The sequence below is a fragment of the Acanthisitta chloris genome, unplaced genomic scaffold (assembly GCF_000695815.1).
Source record: "Acanthisitta chloris isolate BGI_N310 unplaced genomic scaffold, ASM69581v1 scaffold18276, whole genome shotgun sequence".
Taxonomy (NCBI): domain Eukaryota; kingdom Metazoa; phylum Chordata; class Aves; order Passeriformes; family Acanthisittidae; genus Acanthisitta; species Acanthisitta chloris.
This window is the reverse complement of record NW_008680038.1, coordinates 21,494-48,377: the sequence shown is the minus strand read 5'-3', so window position 1 is coordinate 48,377 and position 26,884 is coordinate 21,494. Positions and strand designations below refer to the sequence as shown.

The 26,884-nt window shown below is 36.5% G+C and overlaps 1 protein-coding gene across 1 annotated transcript in view; it reads right to left on the bottom strand.

Moving 5' to 3' along the window:
* The window catches only part of LOC103804940 (activating signal cointegrator 1 complex subunit 3), a gene marked incomplete at its 5' end in the record, with an annotated part of 72,441 nt that overhangs the window by 24,982 nt on the left and 20,575 nt on the right, over positions 1–26,884 (bottom strand). The window contains 3 exons of the mRNA XM_009077575.1: positions 16,401–16,535; positions 16,807–16,918; positions 25,844–25,969. Coding sequence (XP_009075823.1) covers positions 16,401–16,535; positions 16,807–16,918; positions 25,844–25,969 — 373 coding nt within the window. The remainder of the gene's footprint in view (positions 1–16,400; positions 16,536–16,806; positions 16,919–25,843; positions 25,970–26,884) is intronic.

Below are 26,884 nucleotides of genomic sequence, written 5' to 3'. Positions count from 1 at the left end.
CTTGTAACCCCCTGCTACTGTTTTCAGGTTGCACAAGAAAAGACAGAATAAAGAAACATCCTTTGTAATCACCTCAAATGGGCCCTGCTGTTCACTCAGTATTTTTTTTTCATTTCAGTTTTTCTTTTCGTTGCAAATCTCAATCTGCTCTGCAGAGGCTAAAGCTTCAACCATTCCACAAAATATAGAACATATATTGTTTTAGTACACTGTATCTGAACACCATTCTTCCTTCCACGGGTGAGGAAACAGATCAAATTACGTATCAATCATTAATCTTCATTCTAAAGTCAAGAAACTTAATACAAACTTCCTAGTTAAACCACAAAGCACTGCTGTGCTTTTTTCACTTTCCCTTTTTCTCCTCTTAAATCAGGACTGTTGCAGCCCATGTGCAAATAGTATGTTTACAAGCACCTACACATTTAAGCATAACTTGGAGTATACCAGGAGATAACTAGGAATTTTGTTAGTCATGTCAAATCTCTCTCTCCATGTCTGCGATGGACAATAGTATGTTTACAAGCACCTACACATTTAAGCATAACTTGGAGTATACCAGGAGATAACTAGGAATTTTGTTAGTCATGTCACATCTCTCTCTCCATGTCTGTGATGGATTTGCCCAATAATGTCTACTTTGGGGCATTAGAGATTGCTGCATCATTGCAAGGGTGTGAGAGTCCTCTCAGACCTACATTTCAACCCACATGTGATGCAGAGTGCTCATACAGGAGACAGGAACTTGCACTGCCAGTGAGAAATGTCACACACAGACCTGCATAAACTTGATACTTACATTTTACAAGGCAAAAAGGCTATTCTGGTAATTGAGTTCTGTTTCCTGCATAACACCAGCTACAGAATCATCTTACAGTCCTGTCTGCAACATCATGTCCCAAATATGCAGCTTACCATCACCCTTCATTTGAACTCTTGGAATGGTTCTCCAAGTAAACAAGTCATCCTGTCTTAAAATGTATCTTTTGCAGTTTTGTGGTACTATGAGGCATTTGAGGAGTCAGACTGAACTGAAATTTAAATCAGGTATCCAACACAGTGAGCACAATCCTCCAGTGGTTAAAACAGCCCCAGATCTAAGTATCCAACACAGTGAGCACAATCCTCCTGGTTAAAACAGCCCCAGATCTTCTTTCTACCCACAGAAAGTGTAAGTTTGGCTGAAATTACTTTTTTAGGGTGAGAGCTGAAGTATAAACTTATACCACATATAAATCTTCTGCAATATTTTAAATCTCAAGTCACTACACCTTGTAGTGTCTATAGGAGAGAAGAGGATACTTGTGGGCCACAGACAGAAAGGGGATCAAGGTGAGCAACTGAAGCAAACTTGAATATTTTAAGCTCAGTTCAGTCATGGGAACAGTAAAACTTAAAAAGTTAATGAATTCTAGACTTTAAAGAGAAGTTGATTAATTTGTAACAATGAGGGTCTAAAACAAACCAAAAATAGTTTCTCACATTCCAGAGCTGAACTAGTAGTCTTTTCTTTAGCTATGTTGTTATTGAAACTACCTTAGAATTGACTGACTGGCTGCATGTTCCTTTTCTTTACATAGGTAGAGTGAACCCAAAACCACCATATATTCAACTTTCATAAACTTGCAATGTGCTTTGCTCTCTTTCAAGTTTCTGATGTAGAAAGAAACAAGGGAAAAACAATCCTAGAAAATCTGACATCACAATTAACAGATGTTAAGCTAAAGTTTTAAAAAATCTTGCAGTAAACTAGTACTAAAAGTAACTACCAGAATAATAGGAAAGGATAAAAGGTGAGGATCATTTTTAGCTAATATAGTAATCACATCCTCTTTGTCTGAACCTTGGTTTATATTACATAAACATCTGGTAGTCTAAGAACATGCTGAAGGGCTGCAAAAATCCTAGATCTGTGCATAGAATGAACAACAAAAAATAATCTGCACTAAACAAATTGGGGATTTTTTACAGTTGTTCTGCCATTAACACTAGTAATAAATACATCATGAAGTAAATTTGAGTTCTCTGCTACCACAAGTTCAAAGGTATGTCAATCTGCAAGTGATTTTTCCAAGTGAAAACAGCATTATTTTAATCTTTAGGTAACTGCATAGACAAGTACTTAAAACCATTTGAAATTATTTCCATTTTTTAATACATACACATAAATATCTCCACTCCTGTGCTGACAAAAGTCTCATTTGACCCTGTTAACTATCACAAGGAAAATAAAAAAAAGCTTAATTAAAGTTTCCAAGCTAATCCTCCTTTGCCCATGCTCTTCCCAAGAGCACAAAACCATATTATGTGACACAATAATGACAGAAGTATATGTGATGAAAATTATTTAAATTAACCACCATATTTATACTACATTTTTATCATCACTGACATTACATTAAATTTACACAGATGTATCCTGACAGGCAGCTAGAACACAATCCAGTTTACATGTATATTCAGAAAACAAATAAATATGAGCAAACATGTGCTTTAAAAAAAGAGGGGGAAAAAAGCAGCAAAGCCCAAACTGACTTAAAAGTTGTTTTTCAGCTCATATAAAAAAGGAAAGTTGATTTTAAAATGGAATTGGGGACATTAAATTTACACAGATGTATCCTGACAGGCAGCTAGAACACAATCCAGTTTACATGTATATTCAGAAAACAAATAAATATGAGCAAACATGTGCTTTAAAAAAAGAGGGGGAAAAAAGCAGCAAAGCCCAAACTGACTTAAAAGTTGTTTTTCAGCTCATATAAAAAAGGAAAGTTGATTTTAAAATGGAATTGGGGAAGTACTTGCTAAAATTACTGCTCTAAAAAGTTTATCTTTGTTAGTGATTCCATTACAAACTCCTATTTTAAGGAATTTATTGGTAGCCTATAAATATATGTTTTTTGGTCTCCGTTTTATGGGACAGAATTCAAACTTCCAAAGTTTAAAACATTTAGATTACTATTAGATATAAAAGGTCTAGGACAATATTCCAGCTAAAAGACAGTTATAAACATATGTTACTAGTTCTAAGAACAAACGTGACGTGTGTTTTCAAGCCTCATATTATAGACTAAAAGGACAAAAACAGTCATTTCTACCAGCTCACTCTGTTTTACCCATGTAAAAATATACTTTTAAGACAAACTTTGCAGCAGTAACATTCCAGTTTTTCAGGGCAGCCTGGCAGGCTCTGCTAAACCACAGAGCAGGCTGATGTTTTGTAGAGACCTTCAAGATGGGATAACATGATGCAGAAGAAAACACCACAGTTTTTCATGCAAGATTAAAACATATTTACTACACGATACTGTAATTCATTGCAGACATCATAGTTATAAACAGCTGCTCACCTTCATACACTGTGTAACATCTCTCCCTGTCAACTGCACATAGACCTGGCAGTGCCATCAAATCCCATCCAGCCAACCCTGCAGTGCAGTTCCTTTCCCATGGGGACCTTCCAATCCCTTCCTTTCCAGGGTTGGTGGCTGTCAGGGAGGAAAGGCAGAAAGCCAAGTCCTGTGCCAGTCCCTGAGCCATAGGGCACAGGATCAGAGAATCACAGTGGGTGAAATGGACCTTACAGATCATCTAGTCCCAACCCCCTGCCATGGGCAGGGACACCTCCTCACTTGACCAGGTTGCTCAAGGCTCATCCAACCTGGCTGTGAACACTGCCAGGGCTGGGGCAGGAGCCAGAACCACAGCCCCTGGGCAGTAGATGTCCCTGGTTGTGAAAAAGGAATTCCCTCTCTGGCATTGGGTACCCTCACTGGGTACTCAGCCTGCCCTAACTCTCCACTCCAGCTTGGGGAGGAGGAAAATGATCTTGTCACTTGTCATCAGAGTTCTCTCTACTTTTGGAAAAATGACAGGAGGAAAACAGATATGCATAGGATGGAGAGCAAAGTCCTAGGGAAAAGACCTGCTCAGTATCTTTTTGAAACAAATAGCAAGTTTTAAAATTTATTATCTAGTTAGTGTCTAATGCACTTTTAGAGAAAATAGCTACATGTCCAAAAAACAAGAAGGCTACCCTGAGCTCCATCTCTAGATTTAAGACAGACATTGGAAATTTCCAGCTAAGCACGAGAAGTTGAAGAGACAAAGTTGTAAACTCCATCAACATGCAGTTATGCAAATCTAGTATATTTTAAACATTAATTTGTAACTATCTTTTAGTATTTAAAACGGGCACATTTCCACAATGGGACCTACAAATGTGGTTTATAAGAGCACATAAATTAAAAGTTCTTGCAATTCTTACAAAGACCTCACGTTAGTGATCAGAGAAATCATGTATTAATTGTATCCTCACTTTTAACAGACAAGTGTTCGATTTTTGCTTATAGCTGTGTATGACAAACACCACACATTTTACAATCACAGACATCATAAAAAGTACAAGCTAGGGCAATGAAACAGTTGAGTGATCACTTAAAAACACCCTGAAGGGTTTAGATTTCACAAGTTCACCTCTTACTTAAAACATCCCAACTACAAACTACTGATGACATTCCTGATGACCAGAGGTCAGGAGTCTGGAAGACCTTTGCCACTGTGCACAGAGCAATAGGAGGTCAGCAATATTAGCTCCCAGTAGCAGAGAGTGACCTGGCAGATCCTGCAACTTCTAAAGCACAAAGTTAAATTACAGACCTCAGCTTCAGCATGGAGCTGATAAAGGAATCTGCAAGCATGTTAGCACACAGAAGAGGGAGGATTGTATAAATAACAACTTCTACACTAACTCAAGTGTTGATTTTCCTTTTTTCTTTCAGTTTCCTAAGCATATCAGAGAAAGTGGGTTTCAGTTGGGGGGGGAAATACTGTAAGAGATAATACAATCCTTTTAATTGTTTTACCAAATGTTAAAAAATATACTTATAGAACCATTCTGTTTCAGGATAATTTCCTTTTTAAGTTGCATATTTTACTAAAACATTAAAACAAGGAATGAATTCATGATTTTAAGTCTCTCAACCCATATTTCATAAAGTTTATGATCACAGTCATAATTCAGCACTATGTTTTTTTGGCCAGTCCTAATAAAATGCTTTCTAAAAATACATTTTCCCCTGAATGTATAGGTACTTTCACAGTATTAAGCCTGTACAATTTTCATAGATGTGGCTTTAGTTCACTCTGAGGTTTCTAAGTAAAATTCTTGCATATAAGTAAGCCTGTAACACTTGCAACAGTTTAAGGAAAAATAAATGCAAAAGAAGACTAAAGCAGGACAAACATAAGAGCAAACATCTGCTACTGAATACACATTATTCACACAGAACAAGTTACTTTGACCACAGCAAATAAATATAAATGGCATGGTATAAATTCCAGTTACAAAGTGAAGTATCATAACGTGAGAGAATGATTACTCTTTATCACTGTAAATGGTGTATTTGAGATTTTTTTGCCCCTCCAAATGACTTCTCTGATTACTTCTTCTGAAAATGCTTTGAACCTGCACACTCTGGATCTGCTATCCACACCCCATTTTAAAAAATCTTAAACCTAGATGGGGCAGTGACCCACAACTTACTTTCCGTGTCATCTCAAGTCATATTATAGGAAAGATTTAAAACTGGCTGGTTATGGCTGTACTGAAACTAACTGTATTGCACTAATACAGAAAAGCTTGTCAGTGCATGAACTCAGTAATGTGCTAACACAAAATGGGAAAATCTCTCAGGGTATACATTCAAAAGTCTGATTGTCATGAGAAATCAACTTCAGTTCCATTTGGACGTCTGTCCACATTTTGAAGCTGAGCTTGGCTGAATCAGTTGGCTCAACCACTGATTGAGATGATGATAGCAATAAAAATTGTAATAGCAAATCCTGGCACACAGCTTTGCCCGGGAAAGCTTTCAGTCCTTTTCAATCTTTGGCTTTGATCCTCCATTGGGATCTTCCAGCACAGAGCCCAGACCCAGGGAAGAAGTTAACAGATCTCTGCCTTAAGTTAATGCTACTCTGCATGGAGACAGGAGTAAGCACTAGTAATTCTTTATGTGCAGTGGGGCCCATACATACTGTATATGTTAATGGCAAGCTGTAAAAGCTCTGTGTGTTGAAAACTGGATTTCAAATCTGCTGACCTGTGGCAGCTCCCCTAGTGGGGAGCCACAAATGCACACTGCTGCATTTTTGTACTGGATTAAATTCCAGATCCACACTACTATGTGACCAGAGACAAAAGGGAATAAAAAGTTCACAGGCGTGAATACCTGTCATCATGTGGTGAAATGAGTAGCAGCCTCTGTTCAAGAGAGGCTCAAGCCCAGAATAATAGGAGAACAATATGAACTGGCAGAAATAGATGGGAAACTTGGAAGGTGCCTACATGCACAATGTCTTTTCAGCAAGCCAGTGCTACTGGTCTCACTCTGAGCACTTGTAAATGAAAATAGTTTAATATCATAATAAAAAAAACACAGCTCTAAGAGGAAGTGACAGCTGCTGCAAGTAAATTTCAATAAGGGTAGTTCCCTGCTGATAAAAACTGGCGCATCTCCACTCATTTCAGTGTAACTATGTGGATTAAAATTGCTTGAAAAAGCTGACCCAATGTTTTGAAGAACTCAAGAGCTACAAGGAAATGGAGTGATGGAAGACACTGGTAATTACAAGGGTGGGAAAGAAGGGTGATCACTGAGGGAACAAAAAAGTCAGTAAAGTATTTGAAGCCCATTACACAAATAGACAATCTGTGAGCATTTCAGGGTGCTTGATTTGAGGAAGTTCTGTCAACATTTCTGTCATGAATGACCATAGGTCTGACACAATGAGCAATATGGCAAAAATGCCTTTGTACCACATTTGACCTTAACTGAACATCCCATTACCCAGAGGGGACATACCATGCATTACTAGGGCAGATCTAACCCTTTTTGGATGGGAAGTGGTAATTTTTCTTGGTGATGTTCACTGCACACAAATTTCTGAGAATACTGGAAACTCAGTATTCCTACACACACGTATACCACATTTTCCTACCTGTAAATACAGACATTCATCTACAGTACACTGTAAGAGCTGCATGAAAAAAATAAATTAAAATGGCAAGATAACTGACGATTAAGAGAGTTGCAGATATTTTGCCTCTGGTGTAAAGTTTTAAGAACTTCTTTTAAAAGACAAAGAAAACAGAGATTTCCAGTACCAGATGTCTGGGAAGATCCCATTTGGATTTGAGCTACTTAAATTTGCAATCATGTATTTATACATCTAACAGAGCTTCTGTTTCCCCTAGAATCTGAAAATTAACTAGCTTTGTAGCATCTTCCTTGATCTGCCACCCGTGCCCTGAGGATTAGAGACTCCACCTGAGCTTGTTTTACAAGCATAACAGAAAAAATTAATCTCTGCTGGCAGCGATCCCACTGGGATACTGATGAATAATGATATCCCTCTCTTGCTGCCCTCTCAGTCCACTAGAAAAGCCACTCTAACCCAGCAACGTGGAAACTGCTGAAACCATTCCAGCTGTGGATTAGCAGGCAGTCAAGCATCCATCTGTTCTGTGTGAATCAGGAGAAAGCAAACATGCATTCTTACAGCTAAAGAAGTATTAAAAATTAGCATCCTATATGACTGCATATAGTAAATATTAAGACAATCATATACAAAGGAAAAAATAATCCATTATCTACACCTCATGTTGTTTACAATTGCTTGTTGCCTTAAGCAAATGAGAACACAGTTGAAACTAATCTCATTAGCCTACAAAATACTGTGCATGCACTGATGTAACATGTTTAAGATAAAATTTCTTAATACTGTATGCATCAGTGGTACCCAAAAAATATTTTGTAGAGAGACATGCATGTACACACACGATAAGCAAATGTAGTGACATATCTTCACCTTGCCAGGAGAAACATTTAAGAGACCTGTTGTGAGATGGATTTTAGCCATTTTCTCACCCTGAAAGGTGAGAAGAATAGACTTGGGATATTTTCTCTTTCTGAAAACTAGTAGTTTGAACAATCTCTGCTGACTTGCCAGTCTTTTCCATTGTAAGACAGAAAGCAGTGGAAGTTGGCATGTGGGCAACCCAACCAAACTGGTGATGATTTGACTCTTCCATGGAAAATAAGACAGTGATCTACTATAAATTAAGGAAAACTGTATTCCAGCATTATCCCAGAAAAAAATGACTTATAAAAGTGCATAATTTGAGAGTTTCCACATACATCAGTTTTAATATTCTGCTTGATGCCTGACAGATTCATTAAGCTGCAGGGGTGAAGAAGATCTGCAACTGTTTGTTCCCTACATGCAACCTCCCTATGATACACCAAATTTCCAAATTTATATATATATTTATATACAAACTGTTTCAAATGCTAAAAAATGTTTTGGTGGCAGAAATTCCTCTGTAATTTATTCTCACATTATAGTTAGCATGATCTACCTAAGCAACTTGTGAAATAAACCCCATGTATTAGGCAAATAACAAGAGAGGTTGATTTCTTAAAAGTTCATCTTTGATAATACATAACATCAACATTTAAAATAAAATTCCATTTCTGAAGCTAGGCAGGTCGCATCAGGAAAAAAAAAAGAATAGAATGAGACAAAGAAAGAATCTAAATGTAAATAGGAAAATACAAGTGTCAGATACTTCATTAAGGACTGATCACTAATCCTCTTATGCACTTTTTTAAAAAAACTACTATGCTAAAGGAACAATATATGCTGGATACCAATCTTGTATGATGTAATTATTTCAGCCAAACCAATCCTTCTCCTGAAGTTTCTGTTCCAATCAGAGAACAAGCTACAATATGCCATCCTCTTTCTCAACAGCTTTACAAGCAACAACTGCTAAGAGAAAAATATTTTTTATGCTTTTAAACAGCAGTTGGTGAACTGAATTCTGTGAAAACAAATTCATCAGCAATGATTGTTAACTGTTACGATTTATAGTGTAACTGTATAATTCTATCAATGAACTGAATTCTGTGAAAACAAATTCACCAGCAATGATTGTTAACTGTTACAATTTATAGTATAACTGTATAATTCTATCAGAAGCAAAGGCATCACCTAGAAGCCAGTGAAGACAAAAGAACTGCAGGCTGCAGAAGGCCTCAATTTGCCTATCATTAATTACAGACTGGGAAGAGGAAAGTAGGTAGAACTTGAACTGCATTGCTAAAGGCAGACTGAGCTTCTAAGAGTACTTGGGGCATGAGAACCCAGAGCCACTAATGAAAGCAGCATTGCATATTATAAAATGTTCAGCTTTGCCTTAATAAAGATGCCGTTTAGAACTCCAGTTTTGTTTCAAGAAACGCAAACCTTATTTCAACAACATATAGACTGTGTATTTGAAATAGAGCCATATGACACAAACTGAAGGAGAGGAAGTTTAGGTTAGACATTAGAAAAAAGGGTTTTTTGCTATAAAGGTGGTGATACACTGGCACAGGTTGCCCAGGGATGTGGTGGCTGCCCCAACCCTGGCAGTGTTCAAGGCCAGGCTGGATGAGACCTTGGGCAACCTGATCTAGTGAGGAGGTGTCCCTGCCCATGGCAGAGGGTTGAGACTAGATGATCTGTAAGGTCCACCCCAACCCCTAAATTCTATGATTTGATGATGACATGACTGCTGAAAAAAACCCAAGGCATTTCATCTTCCATGTGAATAGTTTGCAAAGTAGTGGCTGCATGTAACACAGCTAAGTAGAAATCTGACATGACAATGGCTACAATTCTAAGGGTCAAGTGGAAAGTAAAAGGTGTTTCTGCTACAATAAGCAAACCAATAAATAAATAGCCCATGGCAGAATTACCTGCAGTTTTGAGCAGTCAGCTAAACCAAGCTTGCCATCACTGAACTTGCTTCTACTATATCACCAGGGCCAAACCCTGATTTGCCACAGATGGCAGCTCACATTCATGTTTGTAAGTACAAGACCAGGACTTCTGCAGAAGATGAGCTACCCTAGCAGATACAACTGCAATAGCTTCCTGGCTCATCAAAATATTTTTCATTGAGTAACTATATATTTATATAGTTTAATAGAATCATAGACTCAACCTGGTTGGAACAGACCTCAAAGATCACTGAGTCCAACCCTACCATGGCACATATAAACATAGTTTATATGTTTAATAGTTACCATTGAGTGTTATCATTGAGTTGCTATATATGTGTTTTGCTGCTATAACTGTATCTATAGCTCCTGATAAAGGAATTTATTTTCTCCTTTTCCTGACAGAAACAGACACTAAAGCAGCTGTTTGAAATGGGGATATACCCTGAGGCTTCCACTACTGCATCTATATACACTTTCCAAACTCCTTCCCTTGGATATTGCACTGCAATCAAAACAAATAAAAAAAAAACCAACCCCTAAACAAAAAACTGTATTATATCCAAGCTAACGGTTCTTGTTTTATGGCTTATCTCATGGGAAATGTATGTTAGAAATATTTTAACTACAATTTAAAATAGGTTTTATTTTAACTTTCCTGAGCATTGATTATTTTTTGTTAAATTTTTTAAACTGGTACATAATGACAGAAGTTGAGTAAGAAGATTGAAGGGGAAAAAATAGGTCTGTAAATGGGAGGTTAGAAAGTCATACATGTTGGAGATGGGAAGGTTTTTTGTTTTCTGGTTTTGACTGTAATTCTTTCTTATTGATGCCATAAAAATGGAAGACTTATGCCATGTTCAGTTAGCTGTCAGTGGTGGGCATTGTTACCTTGATTTACCAATGGCTTTTCTGGAAAGGCAGGCAGCATATGATGCTTTCAAACTAAAAACCAAACAGTCCTTTGGAAAAAGCAAAATAGGAAACAATTGTGTCATGATGTTAGAAAAAAATTACTGCATTCAAGTACTACAGTAACATTAAAAACTGCTCCATCTACTGGGACTAGAGAAAAATCATGACAAATTGAATGTGTGAGTATTTATACAGGTACTTTTTCTGCTAAGTATAAGATATTTTTGAATATGTCAGATATAAATGTTGAAATTTGGATGCTATTAAAATTCACTATAGCATTTTGGTTTATTTCCATGAACCCGAACACCATTTTCAAATTTAAACTATTTTATTAAGCACACTGTGATACCACCTAGATGTTTCAAGTAGGAACCGAAGCACAAATGTTTTAAACTGTTAAAATCCAGAGAATACAGGCTGTATAAAAATTAAGCAAACGATCCTGGAAATGCCTGTGTTTAGGATGAAATTTATGCATTGAACAGCCCTTGGTATGGATTTATTGTAAAGAAAAGATTTAGTGGTAAGAGGTAACAGTTTCCTTCTATTACAAGGGGTCACTAAAATATGCATAATGGCTGAGGCTGTTCCTATTTGCAGAGTGGCCACAGCAGTCATGTTCATATTGCTGGGGATGTGCAATAGATGTGAGATCAAATATGGAAGTTCTTTAAAGGTTAGCATGCAACATAATTGCTTTTCAGCCAATAGAAATTTTACATTATAGAGTATTTCCGCTCCTGACACTGAAATGTCATATTTAAAAAGAATAACACAAAGACTAGAGTCTTGCTGTGCTTTTATGCCTTGAAGAAAATCATAGTAGCACCTTTATTTTCTTCTAAATTAAACACAAATGTAATTTAAAATGAGAAAATTACTTACTTAGGAAAAATGATCTGATTTTTTTCTGAAATTACTATAGAAGAGAAAGCCAGTTTTACATACTATCTTAAAATACCTTAAAAGCAATGTCCCTGCCAAGGCTTGCAGACAAAATACTGCAAAATGCAGACCACAATAGCTTCTTCTTAGACAGTGTTTTTGTAACTTATTAATTCCTCCTTCCCTGGTATCTAACTGGAGACAAGTTGAAAAGGTGGTTTAACACTGAGTAAAAAACCTTTGTGGCCCCTTCATGGGAGACTGAACCAGCAATAGAATCCTGATACAGAAATGAAATTATTTTAGCCTAAGAGTGCAAATATTCACAAAGACTCATGTATTTCCCTGGTTAGAATGGGATGTGCCAATGATGACGAACAGAAAATAAAGCTACAGGTTAACTGAGTTACCTAGAATCTCATAGTACAAATACCTAAAAGGTAAGGAAAGACAGATGAAGGCATTAATAGCTTTACTCTTTTGTTATCTGTGTATCTGAGATGGAGAGCATCTGTTTCAAGAACCAACTCCTTATACCTTCCAAATCAGTGACTCCAGCAATGCCAGATTTTCTGCTGAGTTCTGGAATACTTGGTCTAATACAGGTCAGTGTAACTGTATCAATTATCAGACAGAAACATAGGGAAGAGGTGTGTGGATACCAAATTTAGGCCATGTTTAGATCATGGAAAGACAAACATGTATGCCCCACTACACCCCAAATACCATGTTGTTCTGCACCCCAAAAGCTTCTAACAAAAGAAACCTATCTCTTATAATCAGTTTACATGAAAAGCAGCAGTAGGCACAAGTTTTCTAAGTAGAATTAAAAAGACAGAAATCGGAGACAACATGCAGATAAAACAAGGGATGAGAGATGGTAAAAACATTCTCCCCTTCACTGTCTGGTATGGACAGGTATGTCAAACTGTTTGCTTTGTAAATAGGACTATTAACCAGATAACAAGGTAAGTGTAGCAGCAAATTGCCAAAAATCATGAATCTAGTGGATCTAGCCATCACAGTTCTGATCAATCAGCAAGACAGACCTTCTTTCCTCAAGGTACAAATCTATATTTGCTTTTAAAAATATTTGTGGTGACTGATGCAAAAAACCAACAATTACCCCAAAGCATCTCTCACTGTTTTTTACCTAGACCTGTTTTAATCTCTGCACCTAAGTTTCAGAATAAAAGGAAACAGCCTTTAGGTACCTCAGGGAAATCCAGCCTGTCAGTAATAATTCATGAACACTTTCTCATCAATAATACTTAATGCAAGAAGCACCAGAACTCAACAGTGATTAAGCTCATTTGGATTACTACTGTCTGAGCACGGTTAGGAAAGTTTTAAAGAAAGCTCTACGGAAAAGCATCAAACAGCTCTCAGAAAAATACAGGTCCACTGGCACAAATCAGCTACAAAAGTAACTAAATCTGAACTTCTGACTGCAAAACCAAGATAGATGAAACATCTCAAGTACAGATTTACCATGAGGAGCAGGGAAAGTGTGAGGGGATTGTACCCCACCTACTTGAATCACTTCTTACTGTATAATTCCAGCACAACTGTGGGGCTGTTCCCATGTGCTATGATCCTGTTCATGTTATGGATAATTCAGCCCCCAAACCATACTGGAAGAAAATTCATTTGATCTTGCAAAATGTTGGCAGATGACCAAAAGATAAAATAAAGAGAAAAGAATAGATACTGGAGAAGACTATGGATGATCTTGACTACTAAGTGGAAACAAATCCTGCTATCGAGTGACTTGTTAAGAAATCCATCAACACTAGAAACAGGATGACTCAAACTTAGTTATTCACATGAATTGTAAAGATTCCTTGATAATTCACTGGTGAATAATCCTGAAATTTGACTATTCCAATCAGCATGGAAAAAGATCAAAGCCCCTAAATCAAACTTGTATTTAAACCCTTTCATACAATCCTAAATTTCTGAATTCTTGAATGCAATCTTGCTTTGTTTGAAACAAACCTTTGCTCCTTTATTTGGCATATACCCCATTTCAAACCCACAACATCAGAATTTTCTTTGTTAAAATTGTTCCCTTCTGCCTTCCTTATATACACCAGACAACTTGTAACTGCCTAAAGGTTTGCAAGACTATGAAAAATGCCAACTAATAAAAAGTGTTTCATCTACAAAATCCTGCAACTGCATGAAAAAGTGTTTTGATGGTTATGCTTAAGTAACACAGTCCAAAATTCAAAACTTGAAAACTGAGTGATCAGTGTAATTATGTTTGGTAATGATAACAGGCCTTTTTGTACTATAGCTACAGCGTTCAGTTCCAGCATCATTAAGAGATTCTTCAAATTACTTTTTAAACATCCTTTTCCCTCAGGATTTTCACTTATACCTAATTAGACTACTTACCCCATGCCATGTAATTCCCTATTGCCAAAACTGCTAAATGCTTCAATAAGAAGGAGGAGGGCAACAGTGGAGCGAGGCAGATGTAATGTCATTGGTTAACAATAGAGGTGTGAAGCAACTGCTGTAATTATAAAACTCATTAATTCACAGTGTTTAAGGGGGGAAAAAAATCCTTGGCAATAACTGTTGAAATGGCAATTCTTTTCAACACTACATCAGATTGAAAAAACTTTCAATTTACACCTTCAGCAAGACAGAATAGTAGTTCCACTAGTAATTAGGAAAATCAACATCCACATAACAAGTAAGCAAAAGCTGTCAGCTCTAATGGCATCCAGCACTCATACATCCTTTTCATCCTTTAAATCGACACACGTGGCACATTTTGACCCTTAAGCAATTTTATTTTTAGTCTCATTCCTCTTAAGACTGTAAATGGACAACTTCTAAGATTATAATTCTATGAGAGAAAACAAATTAGAAAGAATTAAAGCAAGATAAATGAATTAAAAATGTTACAATCTCTGCCCAACAGCAAGGTCCTAGGTTTCCTCTACAACAGAAATATTTGCCATTTACTTTTGCATGTCATGAACACAAGCTGTTCAGACAGAGGAGCAGCCCTGACTTAAGATACAGAACACTAGGTTTTGCTTCCATCATTCCTCTTCCATATGCTGCTCACTAGCTTAGTGTTATGAAATGCTCATATCTCTGCTAATGCTATTCTCAAACTTTCCTCATCCAGATTTGCCTGAAAAAAAAATCCTGATGTCTCTAGGTGGAGAAAATTGTCTCTAGAGAGAAGAAGATATTTTTAAAGAGACAGCAGCTGGAATAAAGCTTTCATTTGAATACTCAGTATTGCATTATTAAACTTCTGTTCACATGTGGGTGTTTCTTTTTAGAATTTCAGCTATTTTACATATGGGTTATATAGGTATTGTGGATGATTGCTTATTAAACTTCTGTTCACATGTGGGTGCTTCTTTTTAAAATTTCAGCTATTTTACATTTGGGTTATATCGGTATTGTGGATGATTGGCACTTTGGATTCATCTGAATACACTGAATTTCATCTCATATAATTGCAATGTTTTCTGACAACAGAACAACAGGCACTGCAGGGTCAGTGATGGCAATTCCCCTATTTAGGCTGTCTAACACTTTCCATTATAAAAGATTACTGTGGACTTTATTTCTGAGCTGTAACACTCTGAATGTTTGCAGCAGGTGATTTAAATTTATCAGAAAGCAAAGTCTCTCTCCTAGAAAAGTGGTTTTCCTAGTGTCATAAAATGCTGATCAGGTTTTGCCAAGTTGCAAACTGTTGAATAGCACTATTTTAACTTTTCTTCTTGTATTTCTCCTCAGAGATGTTTTGGCAGCATGTCAAAACAATAATGAATATAAAAGTAACATGCCCAATTACTGTAAGATAGGGGCCCTAAATTTTGAAGTTAAGGCTTGGAAATCAGAACTTTTTAGAATTTGGGTCTTTTGAAGTTAAGGCTTGGAAATCAGAATTGTATAATGAATCAGAACTTGTATAATGAATATAATGCAACAGAGACTATAATCATTCAGTGGGCAGAAAGAAGTTTTTCTGGATAATATTCAGGCACTTCTTGTTTTCATATATGTGTGTGCAAGTAGAGTTACACCCTTTGGTAAAAGGAGATTCTGTAGATATAACTGCTGAACTACTTAAAAGGGAAAATGGAGTAAATTCTGCTTCTTTTTTTGGTGAGAATGGAATAATATCACAGCGTATCATACACTGTGTCTTTGGCCTCACATTGCACTTCTCTGTTAGACAGTCACTAGACTAACTGTATGAAATGGTGTTATTGCAAGCTATGACCCTAGGGGATCATGGGGTGGATGGGAGAAGGAAAAAAAAGACATTTTAGGAAAGAGGTCTTCTCCATATGTCTCCCTCACTTCTTAAAGCTGCTGTATCTTCCAGATCATCCCAGGGCCAAATGATGGTACTGATGCAGGTTTAGGATATGCAGTTATTATTCTGGCATTTGAGTATTATTCCAAACTTAGAAACACTTTCCCCTCTCCTCCCCCCACATTAGTATTACACCTGACTTAGAAAAGACAAATATCAGATTTGTATAGATCCTGAACATTGTAAAGGGACATAAGAAGACAAAGTAGTGTCTAAAGAAATTTTGATGTACTCATTAGATGAAACACTTGAAACATCAAAAATGTCTCAAAAAATAAAAAATAAATCATAGACCAAGGAAGAAAGGCTTTTTCTTATTTCGTGGCATTTTTTCATGCACTTGTAAATGTCTTTAAGAACCAAAAAATTAGGTATGTTTATGCTAAGAAAATATCAGCACTTACTGTCAGAATTAAGAGCAATTCTTCAATGTTGCTTTCGGGTTTCAACTGGTCTTTGAACATTCCAATAGTTGGATGCTTCAAATAGTAATAGGACGCAATGCGGCCGTACGTCAGCGGCTCGATGCTGCGATTATCCTGTGAGGAGAGGAATCAAACACATGTGCTTCCCCAGCAGAGCAACATAAAGGCTTCCTATAGAACTGTGAAATATGTTAAGACTATAAGAAACATCAGCAAAAAACGATTTAGCGTCATAATTTAGCTGCAACAGATTTCAACCTAAATCTTACAAAGATCTCCATAGACAAACTCTAGCAGCTCCAATCAAGGAGCATGTTCCCTTGCTGTTCACAACTGCCAGGAGCATGGATCTTACTGAATCTTGTAAGGCACAGATTAGTCTTACCTCCCCAATCTCAATACAGTAGGAGCCTTCCAAATCAAACAGGGATTTCTCAACAAGGCTTGAGAGGTACTTATTCATAGTGTCATGGCTCACATCATCCAAGTTATAGTAACTAGAGAAATTGAAAACAGATGCATTACATGAACATTTTTTACACTCTGAAGATTTTGAACAATAATGTCTTGTAGGATAACTTACAAGGCTTCTACAATGTACACACAGAACAGCAAATATCCACATTAAACACAAAAATACTCTCTTATAAAGGCCAACAAGAAATTTATGATTCTCAAAATGGTTTGTGGGAGTAACCAATGTAAGAGAAGCATGTACATATGGAAAGATGGTAATTTATCTGTCTATTAATAGAAAGGTTGATACAAAAACCAGAACTGGACTGGCTATATCTTGTTACTGGGAAAATGTTCCTGATTGCATAAATACACTTTCCTGATAAGCATGAAAGTGAATAAGCAATATTAACACAAGCAGCAGCATTTGAACTTCAAAAGAAAAGAAGGGAGAGAAACTGCTCTCACATCTTGGAATTCAAAGTAAAAACTAGGCATATAGTGACATCTCTTGAAAAAGTAAACTTAGACCAACCCAAGCGTTGGTGTTTATCATTAAATCCCTGTGACATTTTATTCTCAAAGTTAAAATTGCTAAAAAAAAAAAGGACCATGGTATTTGTCAATGTGGCTACTTCACACGTTCACTTTCATGTAAAATTCTGTATGTAAACTAAATAGTCACAATGGCTCTTAGTTCTCTGTAGGAAGGAAAAATGTTTATAAAGTGTGCCAAAACATCCTTCTATGCCAGCATATAGAAAAGACATAGTGGCTGAAGTCTGCACTCCTTAACTGTAGAACTTCAAGTGTATTATAAGATTTTTACTCACGCAAACTAACATAACTTACTCCACATAAAAAGAAGAACTTGTGTCCTAGATTCAACAAAGGCATCAATTCACAAAGTACTAAGTCCATTGAGTAGTAAAGAAAAACTGAGCATGCTCAGAAAGTTTTCAAATTCTGAATTTAAGCAATTAAATCACAAAATTTCAAAGCAGAATTCCAACTAACAAAAAATATGATGTGTTAATGAAATGTTAAAAAGCACAGTAAAAAGCACAGCTCCTGCTCATTTAATTCTGTCACATATTTGTGGCACAAATACACTACTGAGCTCACTGCCATGGTGAAAGATGCTTCTTTGTTCTACCTCGTTGCTTGACTAAAATTTCCTACTGTTACAACGTGCTCAGCATCCCCACTTGAAACAATACCACATGCTGCAATGGAGAGTAGGTTCTTTGCATGCTGTTCCGTGCAGGTGAACAACAGGCTGCAAAACCATGTGCTGAGATTCATTTTAGCCAATTTTACATAGTTACAGCTGCACCTGAGTGAGTCTTTTTAGCTCACTTTACTGGCAATGGAAAGAAACCTGTGCTTGCAGAATGCTATTCATCTGAAGTATTTTAAAAATCTGCTTTAGGATGAGGTGAAATGCAATCACTGATGAAAAATAAAAAGAATTTTAAACAACCAGTTCAGTTGTTGATGCTATATTTGGGCAGATGAATTCCATACTCTGAGTTAAGCTTTATTTCATTTACTGCAATGCTGCTGTTTGCAAATTTGAAAAGATGGAATAGCATTTGTATAAACTACAAGCATCCTTCCATAATTTCTTTAGTTACAGCATCTGCTTTGCATTATTATTTTCTTAACCAAAGTTTTAAACATATATCTTTTTTCATAGCAATAGCATAACCCTAAATGCTAAACAGCAGTATAGTAATTTCCAGACCTTTTCCCCTTTGCTACTAATCCCAAATTAATTCTCTGAAGCTTTCAATGTTCACTTATAATTGGGTAAAGTTGGAGTAAAACAGTACTACCACAAGAAAAAGATTTTTAAAAATCTGTCCTGATAGCAGGAAACAGCTACACTAGACAACAACAAAGCACAGATATATGGCAGTGGAGTATTCAGCTCTGTGACATTTTATGTGGGTTCATGCTGAGATGACCTCAAATTGTCCAAAATCAAACTAATAGAAATAGTTACATTGACTAAAATGTTTTCTATGGTAGACAGCCCTACATTATCAGCCTTGGGCAAAGAAAACTTATTTGTAGCAACAGTACTTAATAGTGTTTGATGCAACTTAATTTTCATGAGTCCCCTTTCAAATTTACTGAAATAACATAATAATGATAGAAAATGGTCAATATTTCCCTCTGCTCCTTTTATCTGCCTGACTTCACTGAACACATTGAGTTTCTGTTTATTAGCAGAAATTACTTTGTAAAATTTTGTTTACCTTCTGAAAATAATTGAGCAAATTAGCTAGATAAGTTGTTTAAGGATGTGAAAAAATTTTTCTATCTTATACACCTAAACCACTAATGATTCATTAGCTTTTTTTCTCTGAATTGAATATAACACTCCTGAAATGATTATAATTAAGGCACTTTGTTGTCATGGTATTCAGATTTACACCATATCATTTCAGCACTTTTATTTGCAGTATCTCAACATTGCTGATGAATACTGATAAAACAAAGGAAGGAACACAGGCAATACACTGAAATGTTTTGCTGAGACTTCAATTTAAGACACTAATTCAAAGAGATTTTATCTTGTGCTCTGCAGCATTTCACACTGAAGTTATAACCATACAAGGCATAGTGCCTTTTAAAAATGATGTGAAATTTAAATTCATCACTTTTTGGCAATTTTTTTTGTCCAAGGAGTAAATATCTAGTGCCTAGTGCAAATGAAACAATGCAAAGAAAGATCTTAAATGGTTTGTAATCTTGAGTGAAGTGGTACCAGTATGTTTTAACTACTACCTATAATGGGGTAAATATAATTTTGAGCACACCCATAGGAGCATCTTGGTCATTCAGAACATTTTCCCCCTAATAAAAATCAAAGCCATTCATCTAGAAAGACTGTGTTAAAATCATTAGTGAAAACAAGGGTATCATGACATCAGACAGCATTTTCAATGCACAGGCATAAATGCAAGTTGAATTCTGCACGTTGGTATGCTCCGAGAATAAAAACTGCATCGTGTGTGAGTTCCTCTGTGAAGCTATATTACCTAACTATTTAATTACAGATAAAGAATAAAAACAATGCAGTTTCATGCTCACTGCATTGAATCATCTAGCCATTATTTTCCCTTTGCTATAAACAGCCAGCCTACCTTTTTATCAGCACACCATTTCATTTATTTCACACTGAAGCCCAGTTTCACAATAATTGACTTGTCAGAAGCTCTAATTTATGAGGCTGGGCTCTGTAAGCCTTCTCCTATATTGGACTCAACCTGCACACAAGCAGGGTTGAATATTTACAATGCTGTTAACAGGTGCTGAGTTGTTTAATGATTCTAATAGCCAGCAGCGCAGTGAGAAAGCCAGCGGGATCACAATTACAGGCTGTTTGAACACAACAATTACTCGTCCCCTGAGAGGTGTGAAAGTCAAAGGCAGTTTTATCCTAACAGCATCTAGCACATGGGCTAGACAGGCTAACTTCCATTAGTAGTCCATTGGGAAAAAGCAATAACAAACCCCTAGGTATCATAAAAATTTACAAAGTATGTAAAATTTAAACAATCAAAAAAACCAAAACCTGAAGGAACTTTTTATTGCCTTTTAAATGATATATATTTAAAATCTCAAACCTTACAGAGCTTAGCAAGAATAACAAACCGTGAAACATGAACTTATTTCTCTAATCTGAGGAAGTGTGGAATTTCATCAGCTGAGAGAGAGACAGAGAGACGTGCAGGAACATAAAATGTAGATGAAGTTACACGAAACATTTAGGATTTAATGTGAATGGTGGCAATCATTTCCTGTTTAGCTTATGTAAACCTGACCCGAGATCTCTCTGGGAAATTTTTCATCAGCCTCGAAATGGTCCTGCTATAACTGTCAATGCCGTGAAGTCATTTGTTACAGCACCATGTTCTTTATGTTCAGATTATACCGTAGTAATAGTGGCACATAATGAAAATCAGGGACACAGTCAGACAAAAATATTAAAAGGAAAGACTTGCCAGCCATAGGACTTTTGAAGCCAATGCACAAAAGGAGGAATACACAGCATTCACATCAAGTGTGCTAAGACTTTACGGTCCTGAAAGCAGAATTTTGTTATAAACAAGAATGGGGGAAGATAGATAGTAATTTTTCTAAGTTGCTTTACTGCAGCCATCAATTTTGTTTATTTTCAGCTCCTTGTGGCCTTCAGCAGCTGCCACCTTCAAATGGTACCATGGAAATGGTACAGAGTATATGGCACAACTGATGAACCTTCACAGCAGAGAGCTATGAACCAATGCACCAACTCACTTCTGTTGTTAAGACATTACTGACTGACTCTGGAGTCCGTGATTGGCTTGCTAAAATGCATTCCAGCATGCACAAATGCTGCAGACAGAAATGCCTGTCTCTATTTTACTTCTATACTATTTTCTTGCACCCATATATTTGCTTATACCAGGTATGAGAAATAGATACATTACTGTCATAGGCTTTTGGTACATTGTACATTGTGGTTATTTATGATCAAAAATGACCCCAGTTGCTCTGACAGCAGCAAGGTATTTTCCTCCATGTCTGCGTTTCTAATTAAAACATTTACAAGAAAGTTTACCTACTCAGATGTGTTCATGAGAAATGAGAGCTACTAGGCACACAGAAATTTGCTTACATATTGAACTGCAATGATAGGACAAAGGGTAATGGGTTCAAACTGAAGGAGGGAAAGTCTAGGTTGGATGTGAGAAAAAAGGTTTTTACTCTAAGGGTGGTGAGACACTGGCACAGGTTGCCCAGGGATGTGGTGGCTGCCCCAACCCTGGCAGTGTTCAAGGCCAGGTTGGATGAGTCTTGAGCCACCTCATCTAGTGAGGAGGTGTCTCTGCCCAGGGCAGGGGATTGGGACTAGATGATCTGTAAGCCCGCTGTAACCCCTAAATTATGATTCTATGATCTTGCCAATTACTGCTGTGCAATATACTTGCACCTTCTTAGCTTCTGTTCTTAGCAGCTACTGCCAAACTTTCCCATTTTAATCTTGGGTAACTCAACCTTCTTCAGGAACTCTCCCCTTCTGATATAATTCCAAACGAGCCCTAAAATTCTGAATAACTGATTTCATCACCAAAATACGTATCTATTACATCCTGACTGAATTCTATCCTGATATTAGCTGCCACCTCAATTCTGAAAACTATACTGGAATAGTATGTAATCACGATTTGCATTCAGATGTTTTAATCACATGCTCAGCTAATCATACTGAAAAAATGAATTTTAAAGTAAAACAGAAGTGTGTGATGATAAAAGCATCGGTCTGAGATAATTTAATTAAAATTTATGTTGGATTATTCATTCACTTCAGAAAACTTTTTAAGACTGGCCTAAAGTAAGAAAATATCCGTTAATACTAATTCTCAGATTGAATTAATAGAATTCTTTTTTTTCAGGCCTTTACAATTAATTTACACAGGAAACTGATTTTGTGTGTACATGTCCACAGAGGTACTCTCATATATATTTATAAATACATAAACACACACATTATAGTAGTGATAGCAATGTGTGCTCTCAGAATATCTAAAAAATGAACTTTCCAAATGAAAGCTGATTCTGCTTAACTTTACATATGTTGTAAATTTCTATTTCTCTTTTATTGCACATGGATCTGGAAAATATCATAACCTGATTGACAAAAAATGTTTCCCATAGACATTTCTCTTTTGTAGAAAGCTGCAGATTATAATCTTTTATAAGGGTAAAAGAATGAAATAGTCAGGGAATTTCAGGCAAGGAAAGGAGATAGATGAGCCTGTCAGAATAGTCCCTTGCAAGGAAAAGGGCAGGTCTTGTAAGACCTTGACTAAGTAAAGAACATGTCAACTACAGTTGTATGTGGAATGGAGAACATGTTGTAGCACTTGAACAAAGTAGTGCAGAAGCTTTGACTTAACATGCAAATTCAAAAAACTCTGTGTTTAGGAATAACTGCTTTGGGGGAGAGGAAGAAGAGGGAAGAAACTCTGGATGTTGAGACTGAAACAGTTGGATAAACAGCTTCATTTGGACCACCCCTCTCATTTGCACATCATCTCTTAACAGCATGAGCATGACTAGTCGGTGTGTCTCTGAACAAAATGAGCACACAGCTACTCTACTCCCCCAAATCAACAGCTCAATCAGTCATCTTAACTAGACAGTTAAAACCCATGCCACAGATTTTGAGAGACAGAGGTTCATCAAACAAGAAATAGAAAATGGTTTGATGAAAACAAGTATTGCAACACACAAAGATTTTTCAACACTGTTATAAAAACCATCATTACGAGTTTAACAAATTATCTCAAGTGTGCCAGAAGAGCTGGCATAATGACTGCATATTTAGAAGAAACCTGGATACTTAAGAGTAGAAAGGATACTTTGATCTCTGTCTCCCACCAAAGGTAGATTACCATTGCTTTAACAGTACAAATTGTAGGCATTCAGTAAGGCATTTTATGATACTGGATTGGAATCGAATGATCCTACATTTGTTTATGCAGCTTTAATACACAAGTAGCTAAAACTGGCAATAAATGAGAAAATAAATCTTCTGCACATTATCTAAGCCCATTATTTTTGGGATTTACAGCATCCCATGCAATGACTTTTACGCCAATGAATCCCAAGGCAATTTACTAATCATGCATATAAGAATTACTTATTTGCCACTAAGGTACAATCACCTGCTGTCTGGAAAATAGTGCTTGTTTCACAGTGGAGAGTAAGTCAACAAAATTGCTTTGGGACAGGACATGATAAAGAACACTGCTATCAAATGACAGTGAGTGGGTACTGTGTAATTACCTAAACCAAAATTCTGTAATTGTTCTCCTACTCTTTTGAAAAAAATAAACCCTAAAAATCTTTGGATTATTAAGGGTCACTAATGGTTCTTGTTTGGTAATAGCAATCATTTCATATGCTCATTTATGGCACAGTAAACTCCATTACCATATTGAAATTTATTCGAAGTTATTTCAACTATCACTGACTTCTGTTCATTAAATTCTTCAGTCTTCCTTGGATGCATCTCATTCAAACAAGGACCATGCTGGAACTGCTAGGCTTGTAGGATGTCTAAAAATACCACAGCTAGTAGGTCCAGGAAATCTACTAGCTGGATAGTTCAACAACTTTGGATGACAATATCATTATCATGTCAAAGAATGGAATGTGTGCACATCCATTGCATTTGTGCTTGGTATCTAGAAGTGACCTCTCTTATACATCCTTCATTTTTCTCTCTGCATGACTGAATACAGAAGGAATGCTGAGTACCTGTGTGGATGAGACAGGGGGTAAAGCTGCTCAGCTTGTGAACTGTTCCAACCTGCACGTGTGGCATTCCAATGAAAGACTCCAATTTCATTAGAAAATTCAATGTGCATTCCTGTCCTGCCATTATGGTCATGACTAGTCAAGATTTGTTCATCTTCCTCCTCACAACAAAGGCTCTGCATGTCACTATCAATTCTTTCCCACCCCCCCCACTTTCTTCCCACAATCGTTTCACAATAGCAGAACTTTTGCTTTAAAGTTGAAATTGTGATAACTCCAGATTTAGCTTTCCATACACTGCACAACAAAAGAACTTCAGAGAAAAAAAGGACCACCAGTCAGTATGCTAACCTCACACTCCAGTGGAAGCCATCTTTTATATTGGGAAGAGCTTGCCTATTAAATTAAACAATGATATTTCTATATTCTACACTTGTCTTTGGGCTGTATGTTGTGTCTTAAAAAAAATCTACCTACCACATGTACCACATGATCAAAGCTTGCTGAAAACAAACCAACAAAAGCACTTTACCACAGTAATTCAAGAGCAAGACATTTTAAAATAACATTACTTACTCTTTTAACTAATAAAATCTAACATGTACCCTACACAAAATCAGAATTTAGCTGCTGGTCACTCTCAGAGGAGAAATACCTTCCACATAAATGTATATATTTTGCTAGTTATGCAGTGAGAAAATTCAGTATGTTTTCTTTAGTTTGCAGTTCTAATGCTCTGCATTTTTTATTTCCCAAGATTAGACAGAAATTCTGTTTGTTTTGTGGAACATGCTTAGCATAGGACTAGATGCAGAACCGAAAATTAATGAAGAGTAAAAAAGAATTAAAGGAAGTTCTTTTATCACCTGCAGGCTCCCAGCAGCAGTTGCCTATAAAGAATACAACCGACAATTTGGCCAAATGTAATGGACATTAACAGGATTTCAGAAATACAACACTCTGGAGTACATCAAGATATACTTAGTGATCTAAATGACTAATTCTTTATTTGTCACATTAATTTGGTAGGTGAATGTTCACATGACAAGGAACATACCATTTACCCAAACCAGTGCTGTGGCAAGGCCAGCTATGTTGCTGGAACAGCTCAGAATGATCTGCATTCCAGCTGGAGCTAGGCAGGATGATAGCAATCACTGAAAATATTGCACACATGGTTTCACCAGGATACCCTAATGAAAGCAAACTTTATCACAGAGGAACAGCTGATAGCTATTCTCTCATTTATTAGGGAAGTCCAGGTCTTAAAACATTTTCTGTAGAAAACTGGGCGGAACATACCAATGTGGTAGCTAAAAAAAAAAAGTATCACATTAGAAATACAATATCGGAAAGAATGTGATAATCTGGAATTTTATTTTAGGGATGCTGATGTAGCTCTCTCAATAAGGCTGTTTTATAGTTGTTACTAAATTGTAAAGTTATCTGCCAAGAAATGCATTTATATTTAGAGAAAAAATTATTAAAAAATGTGCACATGAGTTTTATTCTCTGTGTAGGCCAGAAATGCTTTTACACTGGAGACAGCTAAGTATTCTAGGCTCCACCAGCAGATAGACCACCTTTGGATCAACTCCAACCTCAAGTTACCTTGAGCTTAAATTGCATTTGTATTGTATACTCACGTTGGGTTCATTATAAGCCGACGGAAGAAGTAAGTCCAGGTGATATAATCCATTGCATCCTGCTTAGATGTAATAGTTCCAGCAGCAATTTCAGCATTCAAGTGGTCAGCCAGCACTTCTAACAAGCTGAAGAACAGGAAACAAGAGGACTTAGCTGACTTCATAATCACAAAGACAGGCAATATATTTTGTAGAGTTGTCCATTAAAAGGTTTATTACTTTTAATATGAAAATACGTTATATTTATCTTCCAGTAAAAGAGAAGAGGGGAAGAAGGGGGAAAGTAATTGCAAGGTCAGTCATCTTCTTTACATGATAGTGGAATGAAGTTTGAATTGTTTTTTGATTGGACCAAGAACGCACAAGGTTAAGTCATTCGTGGAAAGTATTCAGATGGAGCTACTCAGTGGTAACTTCTGAATACTGTATGTTGACCATATGATCATGCTGGTTTAATCCAACAGAGAATCATATGGAAAGACAAACAGGAAATGAAACAGTGGCAATAGCTTAGCTAATACTCGACAAATACTTGAGGGCTATTAAAATTACATCAAAACTGCCTCCCCCAGATTTTGCCTCATCTTCATCCAATGTAAAGAAAAAAGAAAAGAAAAAAAGAGCAGCTACTCTTACCCAGAAACATCTAAACTCAGAGACAAAGAAGAACAAAAGCAGCTTAAAATGATTCTTAAAAAATAAAATACTGTGTCATTAAATGGAACAAAGACCTCCATTAGGATATCTAATGAGATCATACCTGGCTAGAGTTCAATCAGAGTATAGCAAATATCCTTAAGGTTCAACCTAATTTTTTTTTGTATTATTACTCTTACCCAGAAACATCTAAACTCAGAGACAAAGAAGAACAAAAGCAGCTTAAAATGATTCTTAAAAAATAAAATACTGTGTCATTAAATGGAACAAAGACCTCCATTAGGATATCTAATGAGATCATACCTGGCTAGAGTTCAATCAGAGTATAGCAAATATCCTTAAGGTTCAACCTAATTTTTTTTTGTATTATAAATTCTTTTCCTA